Source organism: Melopsittacus undulatus, chromosome 1, assembly GCF_012275295.1.
Source record: "Melopsittacus undulatus isolate bMelUnd1 chromosome 1, bMelUnd1.mat.Z, whole genome shotgun sequence".
Lineage (NCBI taxonomy): Eukaryota > Metazoa > Chordata > Aves > Psittaciformes > Psittaculidae > Melopsittacus > Melopsittacus undulatus.
In genome coordinates, this window is record NC_047527.1 from 101,687,828 (window position 1) to 101,706,837 (window position 19,010).

Here is a 19,010-nt window from a genome sequence, read left to right on the forward strand (position 1 = left end):
TGTGGAATAACCTGGGATAGTAATCCTATTTTCACATTTAAACCATGTGAACAGTCAAACAGACTGTAAACAATCAAAACAGAGCATAGCATTAAGCTAGAAAAAACTAAGTACAATAGTAAATCCCCTTTGTTGACCTGAGTAAAGTCACCCACAAGCTCAATACTTTGAAAGTTACTTCCTGAAGTCATGGTGGTCCATAGCTCTAGGTTTCCATGTTAAATTTATAGATTTAACTTAAAATAGAGCTACACAGCTCTCCAAGACATCTCACTTTTAAATCACTTTCCACTTTAAGAGAATTTGGCTTATTCTGAAAGGATATAGGTTCTTTGAGATGCTTCTCAGCTACAAGAGGAACTTTGGTGGCACGGGCATGGCAGGAGAGGTCATAGCAGGAACGATCAGCACAGCCAACGATCTCAATCCAACCCTGAAAAAACAAAATCATAAGCTTTCACTAACTCACATTTTTGTTCACTTAACCATCAAATATGTTTATACACCCTTAAGCCCCCCTGCTGCTGTGACTGCTTTTTCTACGTAATTAGCTCTGTTACAGTAAGCAGCCTCACTCACTAGCTGCTCCTTCATTTAAATGATTTCATTCATTTCCAGAGGAAATGATCAGTTATCTAACCAGTGCCTGTGTTCAGGGGCAGGTTTTCCACATGGCTTGGCAGAACACAGAACTGTGCCAACAGCTTGGGGCTGGGACTAGGGCAGATAGTTCCATTGCTCACATGCTATAGGCACCAAGACATCATGCCTTCAGGGTGCTGGTGCTCTGCAAGTATTTAACAGCCAGCAGGCAACCAGCCACAGTAGAATGGCCAAAAGCCTGGATTATGAGACACAGACCATATGCAAGGGAAGTACTACTTCTGACATTTGGCCAAGTTGGACAGGGCTTGGAGCAACCTGGTCTAGTGGAAGTTGTCCCTTCTTGGTAGGGGAGTTAGAACTAGATGATCCTTAAGGTCCCAACCCAAACCATTCTGCAATTCTATGATTTCAGCAGGTATGGCAAGGAGGAAGCTCCAAACACCATTTGTGGACAAGGAACTGATGAAGCCTTATAACACTTGCAGCAAACCATTATCTGGATTTTCTAAAAGGCAATCCTGTATAAGAAAAGATACATCCATTCACTCTGTCACATGGACACACAAGAAGCTAGATACTGTGTGGTTTTCCAATCTGCAGTGATATAGCAGGGTATCAGAAAAGGTATGTGAAAGGAAAAAAACCCTGTGCTTGAAAAATTATGGTGTTCCAGAACATACTCCGGAATTTTTATGCCATTAGTGTCCTGCAGCTAGTTCTCAGGAAACACAAAATACAGGTTTATGTACTTAAGTTTATATAATGGATTTTAAGTTATTCAGAGCAGTTAACTTCTTACTACTGAGTGCTGTACATTGCTATAAACATTTCTGGTCAGAGTTAAGTGACAAATCAAAGCATGAGTGTAACTCGTTAGGTGTTTTTGTCTTGCCCCTGGTATTGCTGTCTTCAATTCTGGGTTAGGTTGTATGTCAGGACATACTGCTCTCGTGTGTTGTCCTGACCCATGACAAGGCTTGCTAAGTCTATTAGTCGTACTTAAATAGTGTGGCCCACACATGTCCAGCCTTCTTTGGGCTGGCTGGGAAGAGAGACTGTGAATTTATGGAAGTCAGCTATCTACATTCAGAGGAAATAATTTCTATAGATCTTTTCTCTACGAAGACAAAACACTCATCTGAACTGCAGGAATTTGTTTTCCAGTCTAAGTTGGGTAGAATTTTACTGGCTGCTATTCCTCTACATAGCTATAATGAAACATCACTAGCAGTAAGTCTGTTCCAGCTCCTCAGAAGAAAGGGGGGGGGGGGGGGTGCATGTGTGTGTGTGTGAACAACCCAACAAAAATCAGACACAAAGCCCAACAACCACACAGAACCTCACCCCTAGGTTGTAGAAGATTCTTTCTTCCCATAAATAAGTCTGTCTGAACCACCTGAAGCTTTGACCCATTCCCTGTGTGGGCACCTATGGTCTGAACATGCTACCATTTTGGCTACCAATGCAGTCAGGACTATGGACGGGGTCACCCATGTAAGGGTCCCTGCAATGTCACAGGCTAGCCCCACAGACTTCAGCAAAATCCCTTCAGTCTTCCAACTCTTACTGGAACCAGGCCGCCCAGAGTTCTCTAGACATTTTCAGAAATCTGCAGGTACCCCAGAACCCTTGGGAAGGCCAACCAGGCAGAAGAGCATATGCTGCCTATACATATCCTTTTTCTTTTTTAAATCAGATTTGACCCAAAAAGTAGAATCAGTGCCCTTGAAAAGGGGAATGACTTCACAATCAATAGAGCCTAGTTATCATGCCTTCTAAGACATTTCTTATTGCAAACAAAGCACTCAAGGCATGAACAGCCCTTAAGGACTCAGCAGGAAGATAAAAAAATCCTTGTGAATTTTTTCTCCCAGCACCAGCTGTCTAAACTGGCAGGAGTGAACTCATTTCTTACAGCTTGGAAGTAGGAAAGGAAAACCAAGCATTCAAGCAGGAAGGAATCTATCTTGGAATAACACCTCCAGCAAAACAAATCCTTCTTCACTGCTGTTACAGGGGTTATACTCTTTGGAAAGCACCAGGATTTGGTATCTTTTAATTCCAGTTGAAATTAAGCCATTGAAAAGCCCCCAGGCAACTTCAGGCTCCAGCAAAAAGAGTCTGAATCATGGACCTACAAAGAAGCATGAACAGTTCATGAACTCTGTGTAAGCTCACTGAAGGGAGCTGACTTGTCCACTTAGCCCTGGATTCAGAATATTTCCACTGCAGTGTGTTCATACCAATGTGGGACTGAACAGAAACATCAGACTCGCAGCCCTAGCTTTTAAAACCAAGAAATATAACAGAGCCCCTTCCTATACTATCAATAGATCTGACTGGGAGTGCTACTTGCTGCCTCACTTTATCACTTACATATGACGTTTTGGACTCTGCATCCCAGCAGTCACAGGCATAATGAGCCATTTCATTCTCCATATGTTGTCGGAAGCGCAGCTTCTCAGGGGATACACCGACCTTTGTAAGGAAGAGGTAGATTCTGCCAATGAAGTAACCCAGAACAGAGTTATTGATCACACCCTGGAAAGGGAAAAAGGAAAAAAAAAAAATCAAACATTAATTCCTAAGGAAGCAAAGTCATGGTTTTACTTCTGCAGATGAACTGACATGTTACAGAGAGAAATTCTTGCCTGTGATAAAGTAGTATGTATTGCCTGAAATTATTACATCTTTTCAAATTCACCTACTGCCACTCGCAGTTATCTCTGTCTGAACAGAACAGTAAATTCTTAAGGATTCATCACTGTCTCTGAAAAATCACTTACTTGAAAATACCCTGCTGTATGCAACAACACAGTCACTGATATTGTGACAGTCTATGGGAATTGCAGTTATGACTCAGGACCCCACAATTGTACCCTACAGTTCACAGCTGCAATACAACAGAGGAGTGGTATTCTCTCTTCTGTTATTGCTGGTTTGGTTTTTGTTTTGTTCTTTTGTATTTTTTTTATTTATTTTTAATTAGGGGTTTTTTTGGGGGGGATGTTGTTTTGGGGTTTCTTTTTTATTTGGCATTTTAGGGGGATGGGGTGGAGAGGGCTGTTAAACTGACTCATTCATAATTTGTATACATAAAGAATCATGCAGTGAAACATCAACCTGCAAGCCACGTACTGATGGCAGTCAGCAGCTGAGTGTTAGGTTCCCAGCCACTGCTGAGCTTTGGGCAGAGTATTCCTTACTGTTCTTCTCCCATTAGGTAAGTGTGAAGCTTAACCTCTAACCCCTATCCCATCACCACCTGCAGCCTTTCATTACTGATAACAAGGACTAGGCTTGGATTGCAGCACTGAATTCACTGAAGAGAACTGGGAGCAAACCCCAGCTGCACCAACACAACAGTTTGTAAGTTAGCCTTCAGAGCAATTTTCAAAAGAGCAAGCTCCATGTGCTTGCAAAAATAACGTTACCTGTTGGACCGCATCTCCCAGCCGCATTAAATGGGCAGACTGCCCGCTGACCTGGGCCTTGGAAGAGTACAGAAGGATGTTGAGATCTGCCACATTTTGAAATTTGGGGTGATTCTTCTCACTGGGATCCACAAAGTGCTCAATTTCTGCCATGGTGAATTCCCTAACAGAAATACAAACAATCATATGTATTAAATATGCTATGTGTTAGCACAGCCCTTCTAAGAAATTATTATGCTTTAGCCTCTCACAAGCAAGTCAGTAAAGACATATGCAAACCCAGAGCCAAGACAATATATAGACTGGAACACGAACTAGTCTCAACATTGGACTTAAGTTTCATCTTCAAATTCCTAATAGAACTTTCTACAAATTCATCTAGAGATCTGCAGGCCACATTTATCATCATTATGATTCAGAGCAGGCAACACCACCTTTGGAAATACTTCCAGAAGTTCTCTGAAATTTTTCCACATTGCTGTGATGCCTGTATTAGAAGGATACATTTCCTACAGGGTCAGTGAAGACTAATCCACAGATTAATTCTGTAGCCTTAATGCATATCAGAGATGCCCAAAATAGCTCGGATGAGGTGCTAATTTCTTGAAGACGATTGTACACCATTGCTGAATCACTTTCTAGTTTAAGACTTGTCTTTAATATATCTATACTCATACATTAACTCTTGGCCTTCTTGTTTGAAATCACTCTACATTGAATTAGCTTGTTATCAAGAACCTTTAAAAAAGCTCCAGGTAATCATTAATTTTAAATCATTGGCATCAGGATGTAATTTGCTATGATAGTATAATAACAGTCTCCAGTAAATGTGCCACAAGCATATAATTTATATTTGACTGCAAATGCATTTTAATGAGAAAAGTTCCCATTTCCAGATGTGCAAGACAGAACAGGACTCTTTGGGAAAATTCCAGAGCTCCCTTAGTGCTAATGATGCCATGGCCTCTCAGTGACATTTATGGCACCATATTAATCAATTACCAAGTTTACAGCACATACTGCCTGTGTGAACAGCAGAACCACACTGACTGTGCACAGGAGTTCTTGTTCCAAATTAGACGGCTGTTCAGAACAGTTCAGTTAAAACACAGACATTATCCTTAACCAGCTGCAATAATCACTTTTATCCTGAGATAGAAAGCTTCTAAGTCATTCTCAATAACCCTGAGCTTTCCTGCTTGACTAATCTTGGGACACAAAGACATGTCAGGTCATCTCATCTCACAACTTGCTCTCTATAATAACCTGCAGAACTGCAGAATCTGAAGAACTGAGACAAGGAAATACTGCTGCAAGGTCAGTCATGTTTTGAATCCAGGTTTCAGTTTTAAAATAAATCACATGAATGTAATTAAATAAGAAAAGCTGCATGTCCTGTTGAGAACAGAAATAACCTTTAATATGATTTAGTTTATGATGGAAGCCCAATTTTGGTAGTAAAACTGAGTTTAATCTACGTGTTTTTAGCACAACAACTATTTCGGAGACCCTACTTCTCAAGCTTACACAGAATTCTGTAGTTAGAACCTTAAGTAAATGAGTTCGTCTGTGAATCCCAAGATTCACCAGACACATTTTCACGAACCTTCTGGAAGATGGCACCAAAAGGAAACACTCATGTACAAACACTGGAAGAAAATGGAGGAGGTGATACGTGCTCCCAGGTACCCTTCTGCTGAAAGAGGAAATTTGCAGTACCTCACTCTGATAAGGCCGGAGCGGGGTGATATTTCATTTCTGAAGGAGTTTCCAATCTGAGCAGCAGCAAAAGGCAGTTTGCCTTGGTTAAACTCTAGAAGACGTTTGAAGTTAAGGAATATTCCCTGTGCAGTTTCTGGCCTCAGATAGCTGAAAAGGAGATGGGGGAGATTTAAAAATCAAGAAAGTGAAAGGGTTGGGAAACAGTGAGAAAAACAAAACCACAGCTACTACAAAAGCTGAAGATGGTCCTTTTGCTTTCAAATCTTTTAACTCCAAACACAAAACAATGAAGTAATAGACTTTGGGGGGAGGGGGGTAATAAACAAGTATCAGCTGCAGTCTTAACATAGCATCCCATAGCTGCTCCCACAAATAAACTGTATGACTTGGCTGCTTCTGAGATGCAAGCAAGGAATGCAAAAAGGTGTCTGAATAAAATACAGTGACCTGTGACAAATGTGGATTTTGCAGGCAAACCACGACTGCAGCTCTGCTCATAAAAAAACTGCGAAATGACTTCAGTGTAAGGCCCTTACAACCCTTACAGTGATTTACGACTTCCACAGAGAATACCACCTACACAAACTATTTCATGTACTACACCGGAGATCACATACTACATGTATCTCAGATGCCATCGAAGAGCATACACAAGAATCAGATTCTTCACTCTTCACGGGAGGTTTCTATTTAGTTTCAAGATCCCAACTCAAGACAACAGCATCTACATTCTCACAATAACCACAGACACTTAGTAAATGATGCTAACACTGGATCACACTGCTAGGTAACTTGATCCTGAAAGAGGTACAACGAAGCAGGTTCCCTACAGCCATGAAGTCACTGACAATGGCAGACCCAGTGTTAACTGCCTCTATGGAAACTACTCCAACCACCAAGGGCACAGCTGTGATCTACACAATCTGGCTGCTTCAAGTATTCTAATGATTCTGCAACAGCTCCTTGTTTCTCCCACCTTTCACCAAGAGTAGAGGGAATGCTAACCTGCCAGAGGACTGGGACTGAAAGGCAGGAAAGGCTACTCAAAGAAGAAATTTCCTATTTCAGTCCTGCTGAGACTTTATTTTTATTCTAAGGGATCTATGAAAAAGGAAGGGTGTGAGCAGCATGAGTACCTACCCAGGCATGTTTCCTCCAGGCCCAATGGAGGTCTTGAACATCAGATTGAAAGAAACAGGAGGGGACAGGTCATTCCCAGTGATAGGTGATTTCACATTGTAGTTCACAAAGAGATCTGCAAGTTCTTGCTGGCCATAATTGTCCAACTAATATCAAAACACAGAAGAATGATTTTAATTATTGGACAAGATAACAGAAATTAATTACGTCCTCTTCCTCTTTTGCTTAGCATGATCCACAGCTCTGAATCAACTGCCCAAAATATTCCATTTTAACCTAAATTTTTGAGTTTGAACCAGTAATAGAAGAACACACTGCACATCTGTAAACCCATTTTAGTAATGCAGATCCACGACTCAGTCATACCACAGGAACTCCGAAACCTAGATACAAATGGAAGCAGCAAGCATAACAGTGGGAGTAAAGCAGAAGAAAAGTCATGGGGACTGCATCACCACCCACCAGTAGCTTCTTTTGAACAGTTTCAGCTAAAACATGGGGAGCACTGTTCTGGGAATGAAAAAAAAAATAAGAGCAGTAAGAGCAGAAAGCTGAAATTTCTGCAGGGCTTTGTCTGCATTCATTTCTCTTTCAGCTGCTGCATGAAATACAATATTCACGCTATGTTTTAGAGGTGTTCTGCATTCTAGTTAAATAGAGCAAATCTGCAGCACAGGGCTTCTTAGTGAAAGATTTTTCCATTTGTTCTGAAAACAACTTGGTAATGACTTCGACGCTTTCACAAGCGGGATAATGTCAGCCCATCCCAGCAACCTACTTTCCCCTTTTTCTGGAAGATGGGAATCAAGCAGTAGTAGAATCAATTGTAACTGCAACCTAACCACACAACAGCCACGATTTCTGGCATTGTTCTGTGCATTTATGTACTAGCCTTTCACGTAATATATTTAGATGTTGTTTCTAAACTTAAGTACCATAAAGGATCTATACTGAATAGTACAGCAATGATTTAACACTCAAAGTTAAAATAGAATAAGCTGTTTCTAGCACTAATTGTCATAATCTTTCATGTATCAGAGAAAACTCAAGACAGGAGACAGACGAGCTTATTAATAGAGAGAAACCCCTGAAGGATGGTCAAAGTTCAGTGCTGTAGTGTGGAAAACCTAATGACAGCTACTTAGCAATATGATACACTGAAAAATATAAGTTGCTCTTTCTGGAAGGAAACATTTTGGAAGCATTTATCCTAGAAGTCATGACAACAAATATTAAAAACAAAGCAAGAGAAAAAGAAATAATAAAGGCAAAGATCTGTACAGCTGCTCAGGAACGTGAGCCTGGAGCACCAACTATTCTTATGGGTAAACACAGGAAAATCTGTGTGGGGTGCTCAGGACAGAGGGACAAATATCAAGTGCTTTAAAGCCAAGACAACTTTAAAACACAGCAATTCACTGCTAAGCTGATTCAGAAGAACCCTGACAAAACTTCTTATCCATCTCTCTTCCTTTGTATCATAATACTGCAGTGAGGGATTCACAAAGGTAAAGGGGGTACTCAGAAAAAACAGGCCTTTTGCCAGGGTGTGAATCTCCAAGGACAGAGGTTCAGCCATACCAATCCAACATTCAAGAGACAAATATGATAGTGATAACTTTCCAGAACAGCAGAAGAAAGAACATGTGATTACCCAGCAAGTTTACAGTATTTATTAATGAGCAAGTTTTCAGTATTTAGGAGCATGTACAGCCCAAAATGTCTTTCTGAGGTAAAGGCTTCTGAGCACCTTCAGAGACACAGAAGGGACACTGCCTCTGGACTTAGCACATTACACTTCTTCTGCTACACACACATCTCTGAAGCATTCACCTCCCCATGCAGGTGCCTACCTGTGTTAGAACATTTTCCATTTCTGCCTTTTTCTCTGCTGTGCACTTCTTGTCAGACATAAGCTTTTGCAGGTGAGCTGCAAGCGAGAAATGTATGTAGTGAGTTTATACTGCAACTGACCATCACTGACCTCAATCTAAAGCCTGACAAATCAGAAAGATCTTCCAGTGTAAGTGTATGTCTACCAGCTGTCACTAGTGTCTGTCAAGGTAATTTCACTCATGTCCTCAGGGCAAGGCTGATCAGCAGTTCACTGTAGGTGTGCCACAGGGAAAGAAACAGGATTTTATCTAGTTCCTTTCCAATACTCCTTCCTCTAAAGCCAAGCACTGGCTTTGTAGTCCCTTTCTCCTTTTCTTTCTATACAGACTGGAAATTAAAAGCAACATCTGATCCTGAGCTAGCAAGGCTAATTTTATCCAAATGCACTCAGAGGCACATACTGAGTTGGTACAGTAAGGTTAGACGGCATCCCACTTTAAAGCACAACATCCTCCATGAGATACAAACGCCAAGACTTCCCACTCTCATTTGCAAAACACAGTCAGACTTTTTAGTGGCAGTAGCAGCAGGTGGCTGTTCACCAGTGATGGGCTGCAGATGAGACAGGGACACTCTTGTTTGTAACACTGTTCAGTGTGCAAAGCAGGAAGAGGCTAGATGGGCTTCTGTTGTTTTGTTTTTTTTTTAATGAAGCAAAAAATTAAACTGAATATTATGAAAGCAGCCTTATGCTAATATAGATTGTTCTACATACTTAAGTTCCAAGGAAAATGCTAGAAAACTGGAGAACACAACCCACTTAAACCTAGAACAGAACAATCCTTTCACAACGGAGCTGTACAGGAGAAAGTTTCCTAATAGGTTTCTTACTTCTACAATTCCTTCATGTGATTTTTGTTTGTTTAACAAATTTTAATCAGTAACCAGAAGGAAGTCTCAGGACTTTGCAAACCTAAGGAATGCCTGAAGTCTACTTAGTGTTCCCAAAAGCCAGCTGAATTTTAAGGTATAAGAATGTCAGCAGCTGCCTTGTATGCATAGGGAATTCTGCATAGGGAATGCACGCTCTGCCCCTTTACATCATCATTAAATCATTTATCAATTCTGAACAAAAAGCAATTGAAACTCAAGAAAACCAAGACTAGAATATGGCAGAGAACAAGAACCTTGTTACATAGGCAGTCCTCAACTTAAATACAGTGATCTTTTATGGCCTGATAACACAGGATAAAAAGGGACCTATTTTCTAGAGATGCTGTACCTTGCTGAAGACATTACACAACATTTGGGTGGAACTGAGAACTTAAGGGACCATTGGTATGGTATGATTAATGAACTACAAACACAAATATGAAAGACTGGCTACACCAACTGGCCTTTCTTGAGAAAGACACTCTTTTCCCATGTTTGTACCACTACAAGAAATCCCCAAGCCCACCCAGCCTTGGAACAAAACCAAACCTTTCAAGAGATGATCAGCACGGAAACATTCCCCATTTTTCACATCTTTCACCATGAAGTCAGCAAACTTTTCTACATGGCCAGAAGTCCTAGAAAAGACAACACAAAAAAGGAACATGAAAGCTGCCACTAGACATCCATGCATACTGTGTGATCCCAGCGGACAGACCATTATCAAATAGAAGTCCTTCAATCTGCACACTCAAACTGCAGGCTTGCTCTTGTTTCAGATTATAGATTCATACTAAGCAGTACCATCCCACAGAAAATCTGATCTGTGAGAAGTATCAATATATCTAAAATCTTCAAATGTCTCATTAAGATGACTCTTAGTGCCTCTAGAAACTGAACTGTGATTGAAGCAAGACATAGATGCAGTTGTGAGGAATAACCAGTAATTCAGGTGGACAGATTCCCACTATTTTACATGAGTGATCGATGACAGCTGCCCATTATGCTGTGACCCATAGAAAGTAATGCAGTTGACTCAGCTCAGGCTCTCTGAAAGCTTGTGACACACTTAACAAACCTGTGGGTAGTGTTACGAGAGGCACATGGAGGTGAAAGGGCTGAGTCTGAACTATTCTCTCATCCTGGAAGACAGTCCCTCTACCTGGTCAATAGTCCCTCTACCTGGTCTGTGGATAAAAGATGGCTTTAATCCCGAGAACTACAAAGCATCATATGGATTCAGAGCTCAATTAACACACTGCATATTGCCATCCCTCACAGAGAAGGGAAGGATGGTCAAGCAAACTGGTCACCATCCTAAATTACAACCAGGGTGTTCCAGATTTAGGCAAGTCACCTAATCCTTTTGTCTTCTTGATCTTTCAGAAAGAGGCAATTATTTTAGGTAAGAAAAGAGGTAGTAATTCAATTAATGGTACTACTAAGTGACATTAAGACATTAGACTTACAGACACAAGTCCCACTGTCCTCCCTGATTTATGGAACAATAGCTTCGCACGCTGACCTGTGCACTGCGATCTAATTATTTTTCACTGCAACAAGGCATGAAATTGGGTGACCCAGTCACAGAATCCCTGTGGGTATTTTACAGAAGACTGTAAAAATCAACTATGACCAGAAATTACATGATGCAGAACAAAAGACTCATATTTACTTCAGAACCGGCTCTGGCGTGAGCATGGTACAGTCAATCTCCAGGATTTGCTCTTCCTGAATAAAGTGCTGTCTCCATGCTTGGATGATGTTGTTCTTCAAAGCACACCCAACAGGCCCAAAGTCATACAAACCACTGACACCTGCAGAGAGAAAAAGGTAAAAAAAAATGTGGTATGTGTAAGATTGCATGAACCAATATTGTTTGGAGGAAATGTTCTCCCTTTTCAGCATTTCCATCAGCTGCTTTAAGGCTGAGGTAATTTTCTAAGCATGAACCATCAGCTTCCCTTAACTCACAACATAAAGGCTGTAAGTAAAGAGAACATTAGCCTCAGGGGATTAAAACATAAATTTCTTCAAAGCCATACCTCCATAAATAGAAAAGGCTTGATCATAGAAAAACCTCCTTTTCAGAGTGTCTTCCATTTTAACTCTGTCCACAGTGTCATCTTTGGGCTGTAAGGCCAGCTCCTGTAATTGAAGCAAACCAAAAGCAGTTAATAGCTCCCAATTATGGCAGGAGCAGAAATCCTCTCTATTCACCACTCTAAGTCAAAAGTCTGCAAAGACCATTCTGAAACAAAGGTATCCTGCCAACATGCTCCTTTTTTCCAAAGGACACGAGAATCCAAAGCAGTCACACTGAGATTCAGGCACTCAATAATGAACATTATTGTCTGAATGCAGCATTTTAGACATTTGAAGTGGACTCATCTGCCCTAACTTTCAGATGACTAAGCCTGAGCTAGCTATCCTCAGCTTTTCTTACAATCATGGGAAAGAAATACCAATTTCTAAAGCAATTCTTCTGACCTATTTCCCTCTCCTGACTATAAAAAGAGCTTGAAGTGACTAGACTACAAACACCTAACTCTTGGCATATATGAAGCTTTCAATAAAGTGCCACTTCCATGAAAGAATTTTGACAATGAAGATTATAAATATCATCCCTGAACCCTCCAAAGTTGCGTATTTAGTTATTTGCACAAAAAAATAACTATTCGCGAAATGTAGGCTTTCACAAACACGGCCCCTGCACTCAGAAAATTTAGCCGGAGTGCCTAAATGCCCTGATCAGACTCTGTGAAAGTGTTTTACAGCAGACTCGCTATTTTACCTGAAAAACTTTGATTTCTGCAACCAACTCCATTAGTGAATTTGAGACACTTGACAGCTTTTCTTCAAGAAATATGTATTGATAATTAAAGCAGGGTTAGGCCAAAAAGTTCAGTAAATTAATTCAGATCCTTGTGTCTAACGGTATAATTTTGAACAGTGCTTTGGTAACAAAAAGTATCGCACCACCAATAATTTCAAACTTTTCTTTCTTTTTAGCACCTGCAAAGCCATATAGTCTAATTTTAAAAGCACTGAACCTCTGCTGCTCCCATAACTTAGCATAAGCCAAGGCATAACTGCACGAGAGACAGAAAGAGTCAAAGACAGAGAGCACACATGACAGCAAACACCAGAACAGTATTTTTAAAGCATGAAGAGTGAATCTATTTGGCACACTATGCCTAAAAACACAGAATCACATTTCACAATGACAAGAGTCCATTAACAGAAACGATGGCTTTTGCCCAGAGATCAACCAAATGAGAGCAGTGACACAAGCCAATTCTGAACTGGCAAGGAGAAATGGCCAGCAGCACAGGAGTAAACTGGAGTAGGTACAGAATTCTGTATAGCCCCTCTTCTATTACCTAAAAGAGAATAGTTAACAAACGGGTGGAGAAGTCAAGAAACAGTCTCTTCCACCTGGTGTACATTCATTAACATAAATATATTAATAAATATAAGGCAGAAAAGTGCCTGTGTTTTGCTTCAAGGAGCATAAAGACCTTGCATAGGAGAAGAATCATCTACTGATTTATGATACGGTTTGAGGACATAAAGCTGAGGAATTTTAAACACTCAACTGGTCTGCCCTGTTTAAAGCTTCAAATTCAGAACCACTCTGCTATCTTTAGGTAGGAATCATAGGACTTGAAAACTGTACCAGCAGCTGTTAAAGCTAACGAGCATTCACACTGCTGCCTTCTGCAAACATGCAAGTGACTGTGATGCATTGCTGGAAACACCATCACACCATCAAGACAGAAGGCTACATTGGAGCGCTGCATTCACAAGGGCAGATGCTGAGTTTGCAAGGTCGTTCTTGCATAGACTGGGATACAGCCCACACAAATTGCATAACTGGTAAGCATGTCTCTACTCTCCATCTTACAGGCACTCTTTCAACAGAAAAGTGGGACTCTCAGGGATACCATACCTCTTAACCTGCCTTGCTACATGTCTCTATGTCAAGCTTCAAGGACTATGAAACAGAATTGTGAAAACATTTATACACTACTTACTCCAGGACAACCTGGCTATCAATATGCAATGGTTTCAAAGCACAGTTCTATGCTAAATACTAAGTAAAAATGGTATCTTTTTACTTGGACTAAATGTATGCAAACAGGCAGCTATAACACCAGACCTGACAGAGGATGCTCTTTGCCTCGCTTGACTCTGTAGGATAAATAGGGTCAACAATTCGGGTATACTCATGTTCCCACAGTAAGCTAGTTGAAAGCAGGTGTGCTTATTGATTTATTACTATATTTTTAAGACTATGGCCAAATTACAATTTTTATATGGAATACAAATTAGAAAGAACCTCACAGTTTCCTGGGTGAATCTGCACACCTGACTGGTTTTATGCTTCAGCTATTTTTTTCTGTTATTTTAGCTTGAGAAGGGGAGGGAAGCTTGCAGAATAAGGAAGTGTATTTTTACTTTCTTACTGATCTAGAAACAAAAACTTGGAATTCCATCATTCCATTTGCAGAAAGACTTTTCAGAGCCCAAATTGCCTTTAAAAAAGGGGGCACAATTTCAATACATCCCTTTCTTTAAGGCTGAGAAAAACCACAGGCTACTTGAAACGTCTCCAAAACTTTGTTTAAACTGTAGCAAAGAAAATGGTTTCTAAGGAAATATAATCTATGCTGGAAATTTCAATGCTGCACAAAAGATCTGAAGATGAGTCTTACTCCCATGAACAGCATGTTCTCTCATTGTACACAAAAAAAAACTATACAGTAAACAAAGATCAGTGCCATATGCACTGAATTTCAACTTTGACTATGAACCACTCAAACCCATATTTATTTGTTCATTCACTGTGATTTAATGCTAACAGACAGTAGCATAAGAGATGAAATTGCCACTAGTTGGAAAATACAAAATATTTCAGAAGTTATTCAAACAGTCCACCCTGCTGTGACTGTTTAGCCGAAATCAATACTATAAAAAAGCATGAAGTAGAGATTTCAAGGCTTTTCAGACAAATCCGTAGAACTCAAATGTAATTTCCAGACTCACCTTTGCTTCTAGGATCCTCTTCCGAGCTTTGAGCTCTGCTACAGCTTTGTCTATATCCACCTGGGGAGCTTTCTCTTCCTTCAGTTTCCGTACCAACTCTCCCTAGAAAAAAGAAGAAAAAGTATATGACATAGATTCTTTCTTTGAACACCACAGACAAGAGCTCTCCTCCTTTCAGCTCCTCCAGCAAGCCAAAGGGAGGGTTTTGTCCTGCCTCCTCACTCTCCACAGAGGTCTCAAGAGACTGCTTCAATTGGTAGAAGTGAGAAACAGGCATTTTAGTGTTAGAACAAGACATCATTAGAGAAATTCAACCCCCACACACTATTGTTAAATCCCAGACCTGTTATAAAATCTCAGTGTGCAAATACACTCCTGTATGTAACACTTCACATCAGATTTCCAAACATCCTAGTTTTCCATCTTTGAGGATGCACTAAGTGGATTCTCAGTTAACACAGGCTTTGTGCTGCTCTTCTCAGTAATAAAGCTCTTTATTACTACCTCTTTTCTTCGAGGTTTATGACCATTTTAGACTTTATCATATCCATTCGAAACTAGACAGCAAGTACACAATTTTTCAGAAGAAGGTCTCACAGAAGACAGACATTTTCTGCCTAAATGAAAAAAGCATTGCATTATCTGCAAAAACATTAGCTCTTAAAACTTGTCCAGTAACATTCAGAAAGAATGAAGTGTGTGTGGGGGGGGGGAATAAGATCAAAAAACCACCAAAAAAAACCCAAAGCCTAAATTTTTCACAGTAGCAAAACCTTACAGTGGGCTTACATAGGGGTCTTAAGCTGAGTCAAACCACCATCACAATCACCTTGTCATATTTCCACAAAGGTCTCTTTGCCCTGTGGGGACAACTCTCCCCTTTCCTGCTAGCAAGGTAATGCTCAACCCCAAAACACCCAACAGCATGCTCCTCTGAACATGATCCTCAGCAGTCATGCTCAGCTTGCTCTTGGAGATAAATTAATTAAAAGTCTTCCTTTGAGTCCACTCTTCTTCAGTCAAACCCAAGGTCTATTTTCAGTTACTGAGAAGGACAAAGGAGCTGACCCAGAAAGAAAAGGCACAGAGATGTCAATGCCTTCTCAAGTGGTATATTCTAAGAAAGGGATGCTCCAAGTTCAGCATTTTTCTTTCATCCTACACTTGTCTATTAAACAAAAACGAAAAAAAAAAGGGGAAAGAAAAAGAAAACCCCTCCCCCCAAACAATCCAAAGATATTGCAACATTTCCACTACACCAGCTTCTGCATAAATTCTGAGCTTTTCTGACATTAATATTACAGGCACTGAGAAACCAAAGAGAAGAGAATGCACAGACTGCCATACAGTAATCAGATCAGAAGAGCTAAAAGAGCTTCAGAGACTAAGGAACTCAAAGGCTAATTTTATTAATAAAAGGAGGAAGACTCAAAAGACTGCATTAAAACAAACACACACAATGAAAAGAAAAGAAAAATAAGAAACCTGTCAGGCTCCCTAACCCCGCTGGCTGCAAGAATAAACCAAATCTGCTGTTTCCTTCCTGTTAACTAGTTATACCAAAATGTGAAACTTTCACTGTCAGGCTGAGGACTTCAATTGCCATTCCCGGGTAACGTGGCAGAGGGAGGGATCTGATCTGTTTTCTTTTTTTTTTTATCTCTTTTAAAGTAGTAAGTCCAAATTGCCTTTGTTGAGTGAGGGGGTCGGCAGTGGAAAAACATCAAGGCAGTAAGTAGCAAAGCAGCAACTGCTGACTCAACAGAGCTTGCACCCTGATCATTGCTGAGCATTTAAAAGCAGTATGCAGCAACTCTTTGTCCTGATCTAGAAGAGTGCTCAGACATACACAAGGAGAATAAAAAAAATGAAATCAGAACTGCAGCAAATAATGATGTTTGCTGACAGGACTCAAGTCTAATTAAAGCTACGGTCTTGAGCCCAACCCAGAGGAGGAGTGCACAGCAGCACTCAATGTGGCAAATTTTGCTGCAGCTTTGTCCCATACACCAGTAAAGCAGAGAGGGATCCACCCCTGGATCACGGCAGCTTATTGCATCAGGCACTGCTGCAGAAAGATACGCCACTCACTCCATAGGTTAAGAGTCCCTGAGGTTTAATTAAACATACCTCTCCATGAGCCGATAGCCAGGGTCACCTGCATCATAAAGTATCAACTACCCCAATCTTCATTACTCCCTCCCTTTCCTCTTGTGTAAATATCTCAGTGAATCGCTGCTGTCAGCTGTAAGACACAATATCTGCGGTCCCCGCTATTCAAATTTACCCACAAACCTTTCCCTGCTACCTCACACTGCTCTTTCAATCCCAAAGGCAGTCTGAGAAAAGGGGTACGTCGGTACTTTAAAGACAAATGACAGCAGCCAAGATACAGGATTTTAAAATAAATTGGCTGCTTATAGAGACCATGATTTTATTTACAGGCCCTCTTGTCATGGCATTATGTTGTACAATGATTCATAATAAAAAGTCACTGAAGATGGTATAATTAGAGAGCCATATATCTACTCATTTAATGAGAAAACACATGCACAAACCTATGAATACATGGGACACACGCAGCTATGTGTGCAGCTAAGCAGAACACTATGGAATCAGCCACTTAAAGGAGGTATGTGGGGAACCCACATGCACAGGTCTTACTGCTAAAGCAGGGAGGGGAACTCCCACATTCTGTGAGCAAGCTCCATTGCCATTAGCCCCACAGCAAGGGTACCAAGATCAAGATTTGCTTAGGAAGTAAAGACAACCAAATCCTTCTCAGGTAAAAAGGAAGCTAAAGATAATAGTCATGGAGATGGGAAAATAACGTGATGTAGCCCCAGTAACAGGAGACAGGTACATATCTAGACAAGTAAGAATGATGAAATGGAAAATATGCAAAGCAAATACTATCCCTTACTGCATCAGGCAAACATGCAGCTCTAAAGAATATCGTTTAGCTCCAAAACGTAGAAAAAAATCAGCTCTAAAAGGAAGTCACTGTGTGACCCTATGGGATGATAAACCCTATGCAGGCTTTCTAAAGAAAACATGAAGAGCCAGCTACAGGGTCCTAAGAGCATGGCAAAGTCAGCCCAAGCTCAAGCACAGAAAGAAGACACATCAAGCCCAGAAGAGGAATGCCAGGTAGACTGACGCACAGATCCTGTTCTGCAAGACAGCTTTAACACCCTCCATCACCACGGGGAGGGGAAAGGGCAGTCCACGGGAAACCCACACACGCTCTCGTTGCCAGCCCACTCCCCCGCTGACAGAGCAAGACCCACCCGAAGGAAGACACCTGCACACCCGAGGGCCAGAAGCCGTTGGTAGACCCACAGTGACTCCTCTACTCATGGTTAGAGCCCAGAAGGCACCGCAGTACCCCAGGGCGCGCAACTCGAGGGTCGAAAAACCGGCCCCGTGGAGCTGAGGGGCAACACCGCGTTCATTTCACAAGGAGGGCAAACCCACCCTACGCAAGCCGGCATGGCTCTAAGGGGGGATGTTTCCCCACAGACCCGAGCCGGGGTACCAGCCAGCCGCAGCGGGGTCGGAGCTCCAGCCGGGTCTGTCACATACCCGGCCCCTCAGGGAGAACCTGGAACCCCCCCGCTCCAGGCAGGTCCTCCCGGGAGGACGTGCATCCATCGGGCGGGTGTCCACCCATCAGGCGGGTTCCCCTGGGTGGGTGTCCCCACCTCAGGCAGGTCCCCCTGGGCGAGCGTTTCCCCCTCAGCCGGGTCCTCCCCGCCGGGTGTCCCTTGTCGAACCCCGGCAGCCGTCAGCCACCACCCGCCGCAGCGGGACCCCCGTCAGCCGCGTTACCCCCAGGTCAGCTGGGCCAAGGAGGATTACCTGGTGCCGCACCGCCTGCCGCAGGGGCGCGAGGAGCGCCTCGGCTTGCGGACCGTCCATGGGGGTCGCGGCCGGGGCGTGCCGGGAGTGAAGCGGGGCGGCGGCAGCGGGCGGGCTGGCGATGCGGCGCAGCAGGCGCAGCAGGGCGGGCAGGACGCTACGGGGCGGCAGCGGCATGGAGAGGCGCGGCACACCGCCCTGCCCCCCGCCGCATGATGAAATCCTGCCCGGCGTAAAGCCGGCCCGCGCACGGCCGCCGCACTTTCAGCACGGCCAGCAGCAGCCGCCGGCGGCAGCACACGCTCGCCGCAGATTCGGCTCGGCACTGCACGGTGCGGTGCGGCTGGCGGGCCGGCAGGGGGCGCACGGGAATGCCAGCGTCGCGCACTCAGCGCTCCAGGGCCGGGCTGCTCATGCGCGGCAACACCA

At 42.4% G+C, this 19,010-nt stretch overlaps 1 protein-coding gene across 1 annotated transcript in view; it reads right to left on the minus strand.

The window, feature by feature from the left end:
• Positions 1-18,796, minus strand: part of GARS1 (glycyl-tRNA synthetase 1) — a 28,196-nt gene extending 9,400 nt beyond the window's left edge. Inside the window, exons 1-11 of the mRNA XM_005150017.3 lie at positions 18,582-18,796; positions 14,721-14,822; positions 11,717-11,819; positions 11,347-11,488; positions 10,221-10,309; positions 8,756-8,832; positions 6,903-7,048; positions 5,760-5,909; positions 4,041-4,203; positions 2,983-3,147; positions 326-433 (exon numbers count right to left, since the gene is read on the minus strand). Of these exons, the coding sequence (XP_005150074.1) occupies positions 326-433; positions 2,983-3,147; positions 4,041-4,203; positions 5,760-5,909; positions 6,903-7,048; positions 8,756-8,832; positions 10,221-10,309; positions 11,347-11,488; positions 11,717-11,819; positions 14,721-14,822; positions 18,582-18,758 (1,422 nt within the window). The 5' untranslated portion in view covers positions 18,759-18,796. The remainder of the gene's footprint in view (positions 1-325; positions 434-2,982; positions 3,148-4,040; positions 4,204-5,759; positions 5,910-6,902; positions 7,049-8,755; positions 8,833-10,220; positions 10,310-11,346; positions 11,489-11,716; positions 11,820-14,720; positions 14,823-18,581) is intronic.
• Between the last annotated feature and the right edge of the window lie 214 nt (positions 18,797-19,010).